The sequence below is a fragment of the Salmo salar genome, chromosome 19 (genome assembly GCF_965601325.2).
Source record: "Salmo salar chromosome 19, fSalSal1, whole genome shotgun sequence".
In the NCBI taxonomy this organism is placed as follows: Eukaryota; Metazoa; Chordata; class Actinopteri; order Salmoniformes; family Salmonidae; genus Salmo; species Salmo salar.
Window position 1 is genome coordinate 36,935,333 of NC_138309.1, and position 14,614 is coordinate 36,949,946.

Genomic DNA, 14,614 nt, shown 5'->3' on the forward strand with positions numbered 1-14,614 from the left:
TGACTGTACGTACATATCCCAACCAGAAGCCATGGATTACAGGCAACGTCCGCACCGAGCTAAAGGCTAGAGCTGCTGCTTTCAAGGAGTGGGACAATAATCTGGACACTTATAAGAAATCCCGCTATGCCCACAGACGAACCATCAAACAGGCAAAGCATCAATTTGCATACCGCCCCAACAGATCCACAGATGACGCAATCTCAATCACACTCCACACTGCCCTTTCCCACCTGGACAAAAGGAACACCTATGTGAGAATGCTGTTCATTGACAACAGCTCAGCGTTCAGCACCATAGTGCCCACAAAGCTCATCACTAAGCTAAGGATCCTGGGCTAAACACCTCCCTCTGCATCTGGATCCTGGACTTGCCGGACAGGCTGCCACCAGGTGGTAAGGGTAGGCAACAACACATCTGCCACACTGATCCTCAACACTGGAGCCCCTCAGGGGTGAGTGCTTAGTCACCTCCTGTACTACCTGTTCACCCACGACTGCGTGGCAAAGCACGACTCCAACACCATCATTAAGTTTGCTGACGACACAACAGTGGTAGGCCTGATCGCTGACAACGATGAGACAGCCTATAGGGAGGAGGTCAGAGAACTGGCAGTGTGGTGCCAGGACAACAACCTCAATGTGAGCAAGACAAAGGAGCTGATCGTGGACTACAGGAAAAGGCGGGCCGGACAGGCCCCCATTAACATCGATAGGGCTGAAGTGGAGCGGGTCGAGAGTTTCAAGTTCCTTGGTGTCCACATCACTAACGAACTATCATGGTCCAAACACACCACGGCAGTTGTGAAGAGGGCACAACAACACTTTTTCCCCCTCAGGAGACTGAAAAGATTTGGCAAAAATTTGGCAACTCAAAAGGTTCTACAGCTGCACCATCGAGAGCATCCTGACTGGTTGCATCACAGCCTGGTATGGCAACAGCTCGGCATCCATCTGTAAGGTGCTACAGAGGGTAGTGCGTACGGCCCAGTACATTACTGGGACCAAGCTTCCTGCCATCCAGGATATACTAGGCGGTGTCAGAGAAAGACCCAAAAATGGTCAAAGACTCCAGTCACCCAAGTCAAAGTCTGTTCTCTCTGCTTCCGCACGGCAAGCAGTGCCGGAGCGCAAAGTCGAGGTACAAAAGGCTCCTTAACAGCTTCTACCCCCAAGCCATAAGACTGCATTCAATCACTTTACAAATGACCTCGTCTATTCTATACCCCTGGCACATTGCCACTGTAACGGTATACCCTGTATATAGCCTCATTATGTATTTTTCTTGTGTAACTTTTATTTCTTAGATTTTTTTTCACTTTTGTTTATTTAGTAAATATTTTCTTAACTCTATTTCTTGAACTGCATTGTTGGTTAAGGGCTTGTAAGTAAGCATTTCACTGTTAGGGTCTACACCTGTTGTATTCAGCACATGTGACAAATTACATTTGATTTGATCCATAATCTTTGGTTGTTTCGTGCAGGTATTCCCAAACTGGGGTATGCATACTCGTTTTCACCAGGCAACTTTTTCTCGCCTGAATGATCTGAATCTAGGATTACAGGGACTCCGCAACTATATTCAATGTGCGGGACAAAATTGAGGCTATGATTAGGAAGTTGAAGCTCTTCTCTGTCTGCATTAACAAGGACAAGCTAAAGCTTAAGAGGGTGTGAACGATGCTGAATGGGTGTAGACAAAGAAGAGCTCTCCAGTAGGTTTACCAAAACATTTAAGTGTAATTTTTCTTAAAAGTGGGGTTACAAGTTCATCAACTTTCAAAGCAAAATTACTTTCCCATTGTTCCTCAACTGTAGTGTATGATAGACCATTTTCTAGCTCGGAGTCTCTACTTTTATATAATGTAAAAACACAATTTCAAATTTTGCTACATAATACCGAATCAATCAAATGTATTTATAAAGCCCTTCTTACATCATCTGATGTCACAAAGTGCTATACAGAAACCCAGCCTAAAACCCCAAACAGCAAGCAATGCAGGTGTAGAAGCAATGCAGGTGTAGAAGCACGTTTGAATCGAGCCGGTTGGCCACATATTACCAGTAAGAAATGTTTTACAGTAGACACCCATATTACCAGTAAGAAATGTTTTACAGTAGATGCCCATATTACCAGTAAGAATGTTTTACTGTAGACGCCCATATTACGAGTAAGAAATGTTTTACTGTAGACACCCATATTACCAGTAAGAAATGTTTTACAGTAAACGCCCATATTACCAGTAAGAAATGTTTTACAGTAGACGCCCATATTACCAGTAAGAAATGTTTTACAGTAGACGCCCATATTACCAGTAAGAAATGTTTTACAGTAGATGCCCATATTACCAGTAAGAAATGTTTTACAGTAGACACCCATATTACCAGTAAGAAATGTTTTACTGTAGACACCCATATTACCAGTAAGAAATGTTTTACAGTAGACGCCCATATTACCAGTAAGAAATGTTTTACAGTAGACGCCCATATTGCCAGTAAGAAATGTTTTACAGTAGACGCCCATATTGCCAGTAAAAAATGTTTTACAGTAGACGCCCATATTGCCAGTAAGAAATGTTTTACTGTAGACACCCATATTACCAGTAAGAAAGGTTTTACAGTAGACGCCCATATTGCCAGTAAGAAATGTTTTACTGTAGACGACCATATTACCAGTAAAAAATGTTTTACAGTAGATGACCATATTACCAGTAAGAAATGTTTTACAGTAGACGCCCATATTACCAGTAAGAAATGTTTTACTGTAGACTCCCATATTACCAGTAAGAAATGTTTTACTGTAGACTCCCATATTACCAGTAAGAAATGTTTTACTGTAGACGCCCATATTACCAGTAAGAAATGTTTTACAGTAGACCTCCTTTCCTCTTTCCAATGTATCTCTGTCGTCCTCCAGGTTTTGACTTTGGTGTGCGTCAAAACAGTGAGCGTGTGAACCACGTCAACCTGCCACACTGGGCGCGAAACGACCCTCGCCTCTTCATCCTGATCCACCGCCAGGCCCTGGAGTCAGACCAGGTCTCTCAGACCCTCTGTCAGTGGATTGACCTGGTGTTTGGGTTGAAACAGAAGGGCAAGGCAGCTGTACATGCCATCAACGTATTCCACCCAGCTGTGAGTAACTTATATACACCATGCCAGTTATATAGATTAGTATATATTGTTGACCTGGTTTTTGGGTTGGAACAGAAGGGCAAGGCAGCTGTATGTGCAATCAATGTATTCCACCCAGCTGTGAGTTTATTACCTGGGGCATATATATTCCACCAAACGGAAGCAAACAGACTGGAACAGAGAGGGACTGGATTTGGACAAAAAAATTAACATTGGGTTTTGGTTTACCGTTGCGGAACGTTTTCGTGTGTTCCCTAATGAGCATGACCTTGGATAAAGAAGAGACATTAGCTTGTATTTTAACTGTTTGACAAGTTGGTCAATTAGATTCTTCTCCCCTCGTCCGTAGACATATTTCGGTATGGACGTGTCGTCAGTGGAGGACCCGGTGCAGCGGCGTGCGTTGGAAACCATGATCAAGACCTATGGACAGACGCCCAGACAGCTGTTCTCTGCATCCCACATCAGCAGAGCCGGACCCAGACTCATTATGGAGGGAGAGCTTCCTGCTGCCATGGGTCTCCTGGTGCAGCTGGCCTTCAGAGAGACCAGGGAACAGGTCAAAGATATAGTTTACCCGGTAGGTTTAAAGGTCAAAGGTAGCCTAGTGTTGGGCCAGTAATCGAAAGGTTGCTGGATCGAATCCCAGAGCTGACACGGTTAAAAATCTGTCGTTCTGCCCCTGAACAAGGCAGTTTAACTCATTGTTCCCCGGTAGGCCATCATTGTAAAATAATAATTTGTTGTTAACTGACTTGCCTAGTTAAAGGTTAAATAAAGGTAAAAAAATAAATGGAGAAGTGTAACGTAGTCTCCCTGAAAAACAGCTGTTGCTAAGTGGTCTTTACAACATGAAGATTTAATTGAAATTAAATGATATGGGTCTGTCTGGGTGGGCTATGCAGTGTTGTTGAATAATCATCCTTCTCTCTCTCCCCCTCTTCCTCCTCCACAGAGTCCCCTGTCCTGGATCAAGGGCCTGAAGTGGGGTGAGTATGTGGGGTCCCCCAGCTCTCCAGATCCTGTAGTGTGTTTCAGCCAGCCCCATGGAGAAAGGTTCGGATCTCTACTGGCCCTCCCGACCAGAGCCATCTGTGGACTGTCACGCAACTTCTGTCTCATGATGATCTACAGCAAGGAACAAGGTGACATTACATTATATTATACTAGGAACAAGGTGACACAGTAAATTTATACTAGGAACAAGGTGACACATTACAGTATATTATACTAGGAACAAGGTGACACAGTACATTATACTAGGAACAAGGTGACACAGTACATTATACTAGGAACAAGGTGACACATTATATTATACTAGGAACAAGGTGACACATTATATTATACTAGGAACAAGGTGACACATTATATTATACTAGGAACAAGGTGACACATTATATTATATTATACTAGGAACAAGGTGACACATTACATTATATTATACTAGGAACAATGTGACACATTTCAGTATAGTATACTAGGAACAAGGTGACACATTACAATATATTATACTAGGAACAAGTTGACACATTACATTATATTATACTAGGAACAAGGTGACACATTTCAGTATATTATACTAGGAACAAGGTGACACATTTCAGTATATTATACTAGGAACAAGTTGACACATTACATTATATTATACTAGGAACAAGGTGACACATTTCAGTATATTATACTAGGAACAAGGTGACACATTTCAGTATATTATACTAGGAACAAGGTGACACATTTCAGTATATTATACTAGGAACAAGGTGACACATTTCAGTATATTATACTAGGAACAAGGTGACACATTACAGTATACCAGAAAAGTATACATTTCCTAATGGGCTAGTGGCAAGGACTCTACAGTTTTGAGATACCCTTACCCGAGGTAGGACAAAACAAAGCATGTGTTTTCACATCACTAATGTCTCCCAGTTATGTATTTGATGGTTGTGTAAACAAAAAAAAATCACTGCCAAAGTAGTTCAATTGATATTTATATTGTGGCAAACCCCCTAAACACATGTTAAATAATGCATAGCTGGGGGAGGACACAAGCTCATGCAACCCAATATTACAAGCTTGTAATACAATTAGTCAGTTGTCTGCCCTACATACACAAACAAACAGCATTTAATAATTGGTCTATACATTACTCTTTCAGAATTTTTGCGAAGGCGAGGATACTGGAAATATAATCAAAGCCTATTGGATGGCAACTTGTTTTTAACCAGGACAGAATAATTTATAATCCCTTTATTGTAGGGGGACACTTTTAAATGTGCCTTTTAGAGGCATTTCAGCTCCAAAACAAAAGCAATGTAGTTGAAAGGAGTCCATATTAACAAAGGAAATAGGTCTAACAGAACAGATAGATGGTATTACAAACTGTACCATAGAGGCACAGAATAAGTTACAGGAGAAACTGAAAGAAATGGAGGAACTTATTCAAGAAAGATCAAGTGTAATGTATTATAAACAATAAAGTGAACCGTATGGAATATGGGGTACAATGCACCAAATCATTTTCTAATCTTCAACATAGAAATTCTACCCCAAAAAATGTACTGAAACTTGATGCCAATGACGGAGTCATCCATGATTCACCAAACAATTTTTGAAGGAGGAAGCAAAGTACTTTAAGAATACGTTTTCATTTGTCATCTCCATCTCCACTAACCGAAGTTAATTGTAAGGATTTTCTTTTCTTCCTACTAATAGCGTAAAATTAACAGCCATACAGACCTTCACTGATGTGAAGACCTAATTACAGAGAAGGGACTTCTAGATGCAATTAAAGCCTTTAAGGCTGGGAAAACTCCAGGCCTGGATGGCATACCAGTGGAGGTATATCAAAAAAAATGTATGTACTCAGAGGACCATTATTAGCATGTTTTAACCACTCTTATATAAATGGTAGATTATCAGATACTCAACGAAAAGGTTTGATTTAATTATTTCTGAAACAGGATCCAAGAAGTAAATATGAAAATCCAGTCCATTTAAAACATTGGAGGTCCTTTACCCTTCAGTGTTGTGAATAAAAACATTCTAGCAAAATGCTTAGCGCATAGAATTAAAAAGGTATTGCCGGATATTATTCATCCTAATCAGACAGGTTTTTTACATGGACAATACATTAGAGAAAATATATGACAAGTCCTGGAAACAATAGAACACTATGAAAAATCTGGGAAACCAGTCCTGGTATTCATAGCCGAAATTTGAAAAGGCTTTTGATAAAGTACGACTGGAATTTGTATATAAATGCCTGGAATATTTACATTTTGGGAATCTCTTATAAAATGGGTTAAAATTATGTATAGTAACCCTAGGTGTAAAATAGTAAATAATGGCTACATCTCAAAGTTTTAAATTGTCAAGAGGAGTAAAACAAGGTTGTCCACTATCGGCATATCTATTTATTATTGCCATCGAAATGTTAGCTGTTAAAATTAGATCAAACAATAATATCAAAGGGTTAGAAATCCGAGGCTTAAAAAACAAAGGTGTCATTGTACGCTGATGATTCATGTTTTCTTTTAAATCCACAACTTGGATCCACAGCCTCATAGAGGATCTAGATACTTTTTCTAACCTCTCTGGATTAAAACCAAATGATGATCAGTGTACTATATTACGTATTGGATTACTAAACAATACAAATTTTACAATACCGTGAGTTTACCAATAAATGGTTTGACGGGGATGTGGACATACTCGGTATACAAATCCCTAAAGAAAGAAATGATCTCACTCTAATACATTTAATAGAAAGTTAGCAAAAATAGATGAGGTCTTGCTACCATGGAAAGGTAAATACCTGTCTATTTGTGGAAAATTCACCCTGATTAACTCTTTAGTCATATCCCAGTTTACTTATTTGATAATGGCCTAGCCTCGCCTGGCCTACACCTAGCGACCTGCTTTTTAATTTATATGAGAAATAAAGATCCCATTTTATTTGGGACGGTAAACCAGAAGAAATTCTTTCCTGACATAAATATATACAGTAACACATCTTTTGATGTTGTGGCAATTAATCTAATCTGCTTTAAAGAAAACAAGTGAGCTGACCCTGTATGTGAGGAGCACTGACCCTCTCCTCTGTGTGTCTAGGTGTGAGGAGCACTGACCCTCTCCTCTGTATCTCCAGGTGTGAGGAGCACTGACCCTCTCCTCTGTGTGTCTAGGTGTGAGGAGCACTGACCCTCTCCTCTGTATCTCCAGGTGTGAGGAGCACTGACCCTCCCCTCTGTCTCTCCAGGTGTGAGGAGCACTGACCCTCTCCTCTGTATCTCCAGGTGTGAGGAGCGCTGACCCTCTCCTCTGTATCTCCAGGTGTGAGGAGCGCTGACCCTCTCATCTGTATCTCCAGGTGTGAGGAGTGCTGACCCTCTCCTCTGTATCTCCAGGTGTGAGGAGCGCTGACTCTCTCCTCTGTATCTCCAGGTGTGAGGAGCACTGACTCTCTCCTCTGTATCTCCAGGTGTGAGGAGCACTGACCCTCTCCTCTGTGTGTCTAGGTGTGAGGAGCACTGACCCTCTCCTCTGTATCTCCAGGTGTGAGGAACACTGACCCTCTCCTCTGTGTATCTCCAGGTGTGAGGAGCACTGACCCTCTCCTCTGTATCTCCAGGTGTGAGGACCACTGACCCTCTCCTCTGTGTGTCCAGGTGTGAGGAGCACTGACCCTCTCCTCTGTATCTCCAGGTGTGAGGAGCACTGACCCTCTCCTCTGTGTGTCCAGGTGTGAGGAGCACTGACCCTCTCCTCTGTATCTCCAGGTGTGAGGAGCACTGACCCTCTCCTCTGTGTGTCCAGGTGTGAGGAGCACTGACCCTCTCTGTATCTCCAGGTGTGAGGAACACTGACCCTCTCCTCTGTGTGTCCAGGTGTGAGGAGCACTGACCCTCTCCTCTGTATCTCCAGGTGTGAGGAGCACTGACCCTCTCCTCTGTGTGTCCAGGTGTGAGGAGCACTGACCCTCTCCTCTGTATCTCCAGGTGTGAGGAACACTGACACTCTGCTCTGTGTGTCCAGGTGTGAGGAGCACTGACCCTCTCCTCTGTATCTCCAGGTGTGAGGAGCACTGACTCTCTCCTCTGTATCTCCAGGTGTGAGGAGCACTGACCCTCTCCTCTGTGTGTCTAGGTGTGAGGAGCACTGACCCTCTCCTCTGTATCTCCAGGTGTGAGGAACACTGACCCTCTCCTCTGTGTATCTCCAGGTGTGATGAGCACTGACCCTCTCCTCTGTATCTCCAGGTGTGAGGAACACTGACCCTCTCCTCTGTGTATCTCCAGGTGTGAGGAGCACTGACCCTCTCCTCTGTATCTCCAGGTGTGAGGAACACTGACCCTCTCCTCTGTGTATCTCCAGGTGTGAGGAGCATGCACAGTACAGATATCCAGTGGTCTGCCATCTTGAGTTGGGGCTATGCTGACAACATGCTGAGGCTAAAGAGTAAACAGAGTGAACCGCCCATCAACTTCATACAGTGCTCTCCACTACACCAGGTAAACTACTGTACCTAGTCTTTAATATCACGTCATACGGTGCTCTAAACTAACCTACCTTTAATATCACTAAACCCTGAAGGTATATTTATATAGTTGACTAAAGATTAAGACCAGGAGCCGTAACCCAGATAGGAGACTCCACAACTCCTTGAGACTCTAATGACAGGGCGATAGGAGACTCTAATGACAGGGCAATAGGAGACTCTAATGACAGGGCAATAGGAGACCCCACATCTCCTTTGTACTTTTATTTAGTACATCACCTACTGTGTTCTCTCTGTAGGTAACAGCGTGTGCCTGGGTGTCTGACGGTTGTCAGCTGTTCACCGGCAGTAGATGTGGAGTCATCACGGCTTACATTAACCGCTTCAATACTACTACTGTGAGTAATACAAGCCTCTCTCTCTCAATATATATACACACTACAATGATCAAACGTATGTGGACACCTGCTCGTCAAACATCTCATTCCAAAATCATTAATATGGAGTTGGTCCCTCCCTTTGCTGCTATAACAGCCTCCACTCTTCTGGGAAGGCTTTCCACTAGATGTTGGAACATTGCTGCTATAACAGCCTCCACCCTTCTGGGAAGGCTTTCCACTAGATGTTGGAACATTGCTGCTATAACAGCCTCCACTCTTCTGGGAAGGCTTTCCACTAGATGTTGGAACATTGCTGCTATAACAGCCTCCACTCTTCTGGGAAGGCTTTCCACTAGATGTTGGAACATTGCTGCTATAACAGCCTCCACTCTTCTGGGAAGGCTTTCCACGAGATGTTGGAACATTGCTGCTATAACATTCTCCACTCTTCTGGGAAGGCTTTCCACGAGATGTTGGAACATTGCTGCTATAACAGCCTCCACTCTTCTGGGAAGGCTTTCCACTATATGTTGGAACATTGCTGCTATTACATTTTAGTCATTTAGCAGACGCTCTTATCCAGAGCGACTTACAGTAGTGAATGCATACATTTCATAAATGTTTTTTTTTTTGTACTGGCCCCCCGTGGGAATCGTACCCACAACCCTGGCATTGCAAACACCATGCTCTACCAACTGAGCCACAGCCTCCACTCTTCTGGGAAGGCTTTCCACTAGATGTTGGAACATTGCTGCTATAACAGCCTCCACTCTTCTGGGTAGGCTTTCCACTAGATGTCGGAACATTGCTGCGGGGGACTTGCTTTCATTCAGCCACAAGAGCATTAGTGAGGTAGGACACTGATGTTGGGTGATTAGGCCTGGCTTGCAGTCGCAGTTCCAAGTTCCAGTTCCAATTCATCCCAAAGGTGTTCGATGGGGCCAGGGCTCTGTGCAGGCCAGTCGAGTTCTTCCACACCGATCTCGACAAACCATTTCTGTATGGACCTCGCGTTGTGCACAGGGGCGTTGTCATTCTGAAACAGGAAAGGGCCTTCCTCAAACGGCCTTAAAGTTGGAAGCACAGAATCATCTAGAATGTCTTTGTGTGCTGTAGCGTTAAGATTTCCCTTCACTGGAACTAAGGGGCCCGAACCATGGAAAAACAGCCCCAGACCATTATTCCTCCTCCACCAAACTTTACAGTTGGCACTTTGCATTGGGACAGGTAGCGTTCTCCTGGCATCCACCAAACCCAGATTAGTCCGTTAGACTGCCAGATTGTGAAGCATGATTCATCACTCCAGAGAACGCATTTCCACTGCTCCAGAGTCCAATGGCGGTGAGCTTAACACCACTCCAGCCGACGCTTGGCTTTACACATGGTGATCTTAGGCTTGTGTGCGGCTGCTCGGCCGTGGAAACCCATTTCATGAAGCTCCTGATGAAGTCTTCTTGTGCTGACGTTGCTTCCAGAGGCAGTTTGGAACTCTGTAGTGAGGGTTACAACTGAGGAAAGATGAATGTTTTCGCGCTACGCGCTTCAGTACTCGGCGGTCCCGTTCTGTGAGCTTGTGTGGCCTACCATTTCACAGCTGAGCCGTTGTTGCTCCTGGACATTTCCACTTCACAATAACAGCACTTACAGTTGACCGGGGAAGCTGTAGCAGGGCAGAAATTTGACATCCTATGACGGTGCCGCGTTGAAAGTCACTGAGCTCTTCAGTACGGGCCATTCTACTGCCAATGTTTGTCTATGGAGATTGCATGTCTGTGTGTTTGATTTTATACACCTGTCAGCAACGGGTGTGGCTGAAATTGCTGAATCTACTAATTTGAAAGGGTGTCCACATACTTTTGTTTATATAGTGTATATCTCTCTCTCTCTCCCCCTCTGTCTCTCCCCCCTCTGTCTCTCCCCCTCTCTGTCTCTCCCCCTCTCTGTCTCTCCCCCCTCTGTCTCTCCCCCCTCTGTCTCTCTCTCCCCCCTCTGTCTCTCTCTCCCCCCTCTGTCTGTCTCTCTCCCCCCCTCTGTCTGTCTCTCTCCCCCCCTCTGTCTGTCTCTCTCCCCCCCTCTGTCTGTCTCTCTCCCCCTCTGTCTGTCTCTCTCCCCCCTCTGTCTGTCTCTCTCCCCCCTCTGTCTGTCTCTCTCCCCCCTCTGTCTCTCTCAATTTAATTTCAATGTAAGGGCTTTATTGTCATGGGAACATGTTTACATTGCCAAAGCAAGTCAAATAGATAATGAACTAAAGTGAAATAAACAATAAAAATGTACATTAAACATTACACTCACAAAAGTTCCAAAAGAATAAAGACATTACAAATATCATATTATGTGCAAATAGTCAAAGTACAAAAGGGAAAATAAACATGGGTTGTATTTACAATGGTGTTTGTTCTTCACTGGTTGCCCTTTTCATGTTGGAACAGGTCACACATCTTGCTGCTGTGATGGAACACTGTGGTATTTCACCCAGTAGGATATGGGAGTTTATCAAAATTAGATTTGTTTAGGAATTCTTTGTGGATCTGTGTAATCTGAGGGAAATATGTGTCTCTAATATGGTCATACATTTGGCAGGAGGTTAGGAAGTGCAGCTCAGTTTCCACCTCATTTTGTGGGCAGTGTGCACATAGCCTGTCTTCTCTTGAGAGCCAGGTCTCTCTCTTTCTCGCTCTCGCTCTCCCTTTTCTCCCTCTCTCTCTCTCTCTCTCTCTCTCTCTCTCTTTCTTTTCTCTATTTTCTCCCTCCTCTCTCTCTCTTTTCTCCCACTTTCTCTCTCTCCCTTTTATCTCTCTCTCTATCTTTCTGTATCTCTCTCTCTCTTTCTGTATCTCTCTTTGTTTCTCTCCACTCTTGCTTCTCTCGCTCTTTCTATTTCTCTCTCCGTCTCTCTTTACCAGCACCACATTGAGTACAGTACCGTGGGTCTCCATGGCAACACCCTCAGTCACTCTCTACCCTCCAGCCATCCTCCTCTCTCCATCCTTCCATCCGTCCGCCCCCACATCAACACCCACTGACCTACCATTATCCCTCCCTCTAGACCCCCATAGTGCATACTCTGTCTCACTCTCTGTCTCTCTCCGTATCACTCTGTCTCACTCTCTGTATCACTCTGTCTCACTCTCTGTCTCACTCTCTGTATCACTCTGTATCACTCTCTGTCTCTCTCTGTCTCTCTCTCTGTCTCTCTCTGTTTCACTCTCTGTATCACTCTCTGTATCATTCTGTCACTCTCCTTATCACTCTCTGTCTCTCTCTGTCTCACTCTGTCTCTTCCTGTATCACTCTGTCTCTTTCTGTATCACTCTCTTTCTGTATCACTCTGTCTCTCTCTGTATCACTCTCTGTCTCTCTCTGTATCACTCTGTCTTTCTCTGTATCACTCTCTGTCTCTCTGTCTCTCTCTGTATCACTGTCTCTTTCTGTCTCTTTCTGTATCACTCTCTGTCTCTCTCTGTATCACTCTCTCTCTCTCTCTGTATCACTCTCTGTCTCTCTCTGTATCACTCTCTGTCTCTCTCTGTATCACTCTCTGTCTCTCTCTGTATCACTCTCTGTCTCTCTCTGTATCACTCTCTGTCTCTCTCTGTATCACTCTCTCTCTCTCCCTTTTCTCTTTTCTCCCTCCTCTCTCTCTCTCTTTTCTCCCACTTTCTCTCTCTCTCCCTTTTCTCTTTTCTCCCTCCTCTCTCTCTCTCTTTTCTCCCACTTTCTCTCTCTCTCCCTTTTATCTCTCTCTCTCTCTCTTTCTGTATCTCTCTCTCTCTCTTTCTGTATCTCTTTGTTTCTCTCCACTCTTGCTTCTCTCGCTCTTTCTATTTCTCTCTCCGTCTCTCTTTACCAGCACCACATTGAGTACAGTACCGTGGGTCTCCATGGCAACACCCTCAGTCACTCTCTAAGCTCCAGCCATCCTCCTCTCTCCATCCTTCCATCCGTCCGCCTCCACATCAACACCCACTGACCTACCATTATCCCTCCCTCTAGACCCCCATAGTGCATACTCTGTATCACTCTCTGTCTCTCTCTCTGTCTCTCTCTGTTTCACTCTCTGTATCACTCTGTCACTCTGTATCATTCTGTCACTCTCCTTATCACTCTCTGTCTATCTCTGTATCACTCTGTCTCTCTCTGTCTCACTCTCTGTCTCTCTCTGTCTCACTCTCTGTCTCTCTCTGTATCACGCTCTGTCTCTATCTGTATCACTCTCTGTCTCTCTGTCTCTCTCTGTATCACTCTCTGTATCATTCTGTCACTCTCCTTATCACTCTCTGTATCACTCTCTGTCTCTCTCTGTCTCACTCTCTGTCTCTCTCTGTATCACTCTCTGTCTCTCTCTGTATCACTCTCTGTCTCTCTCTGTATCACTCTCTGTCTCTCTCTGTATCACTGTCTCTCTGTCTCACTCTCTGTCTCACTCTCTGTCTCACTCTCTGTCTCTCTCTGTATCACTCTCTGACTCTCTCTGTATCACTCTCTGTCTCTCTCTGTATCACTCTCTGTATCATTCTGTCACTCTCCTTATCTCTCTCTGTCACTCTCCTTATCTCTCTCTGTCTCTCTCTGTTTCACTCTCTGTCTCTCTGTATCTCTCTCTGTATCTCTCTCTGTATCTCTCTCTGTATCTCTCTCTGTATCTCTCTCTGTCTCTCTCTCTGTCTCTCTCTGTGTCTCTCTCTGTATCTCTCTCTGTCTCCATTGGGAGTCCAAAGGATTTTGATTGTCCTTTATAGCTTTTTCTAATCCATTCAACTTCTCATGAATTTGGCGTTGTTCTGCGTTTGTGTCAATTTGAACGGTGTTGTAGAGTGTTTTAAAATGGGTTGTCCATATGTCACCGTTTTGTATCGCTAATTCCTCTTGTTTAGATTTTTTTTTACATTTTTTCCAATTTTGCCAGAAGTTGTTTGTGTTTATGGACTCCTCAATTAGTGTCAGCTGCTTGCTGTTGTACTGTGTTTTTTTTGGTTCTGAGTGTACGTTTATAGAGTTTTAAAGTCTCACAGTAATGAATGTGTAATTCACCATTATTTGGGTCTCTGTGCTTTTGGTTGGATAGTGTTCCAAGTTTTTTCCTTATAATTTTACAATCTGCACCAAACCAGTTGTCATCTGTGATCTTTTTTGTTTCGTTTTTTTATCAATTTCAATTGTGCTTCTTTTGCCGTTTGCCTGAATATATAGTTGATGTTTTTTACTGCTAGATTGATGCCTTCTTTACTGTGAGTGAATGTGCTATCCAGAAAGTTATCTAAGAGGGTTTGGATATTTTGGTTCCAGGTTGCTTTCTGGTATTCTTCTGTGCTGTTTTTGGGCCCATCTGTATGAATTTCTGATTGTACAGCTTACTGGGCTGAGAATGTGTAGTTGTTTCCATGTCTGTTCTTTTGAGGAACAACGTCATTTGGCTGTGATCAGACAGAGGTGTTAGTGGCTTGACAGTGAATGAGCTGAGAGACAAAGGGTCAATGTCTGTCATCATATGTCTGTGATCACCTATTGCTCACCAAGAGGTGAGCAATAGGTGAATCTCCCCAAAGACTCCCCCCGTAACCTACCTTTGACAAAGTACAGACCCAGGCTTCTACAGAGCT

At 43.8% G+C, this 14,614-nt stretch overlaps 1 protein-coding gene across 3 annotated transcripts in view; it reads left to right on the top strand.

Moving 5' to 3' along the window:
- Window positions 1–14,614, top strand: part of lyst (lysosomal trafficking regulator) — a 215,517-nt gene that overhangs the window by 185,647 nt on the left and 15,256 nt on the right. For all 3 annotated transcript variants that reach the window (XM_045702248.2, XM_045702249.2, XM_045702250.2), the window contains 5 exons: window positions 2,917–3,134; window positions 3,484–3,714; window positions 4,090–4,279; window positions 8,511–8,647; window positions 8,934–9,032. In XM_045702248.2, coding sequence (XP_045558204.1) covers window positions 2,917–3,134; window positions 3,484–3,714; window positions 4,090–4,279; window positions 8,511–8,647; window positions 8,934–9,032 — 875 coding nt within the window. The remainder of the gene's footprint in view (window positions 1–2,916; window positions 3,135–3,483; window positions 3,715–4,089; window positions 4,280–8,510; window positions 8,648–8,933; window positions 9,033–14,614) is intronic.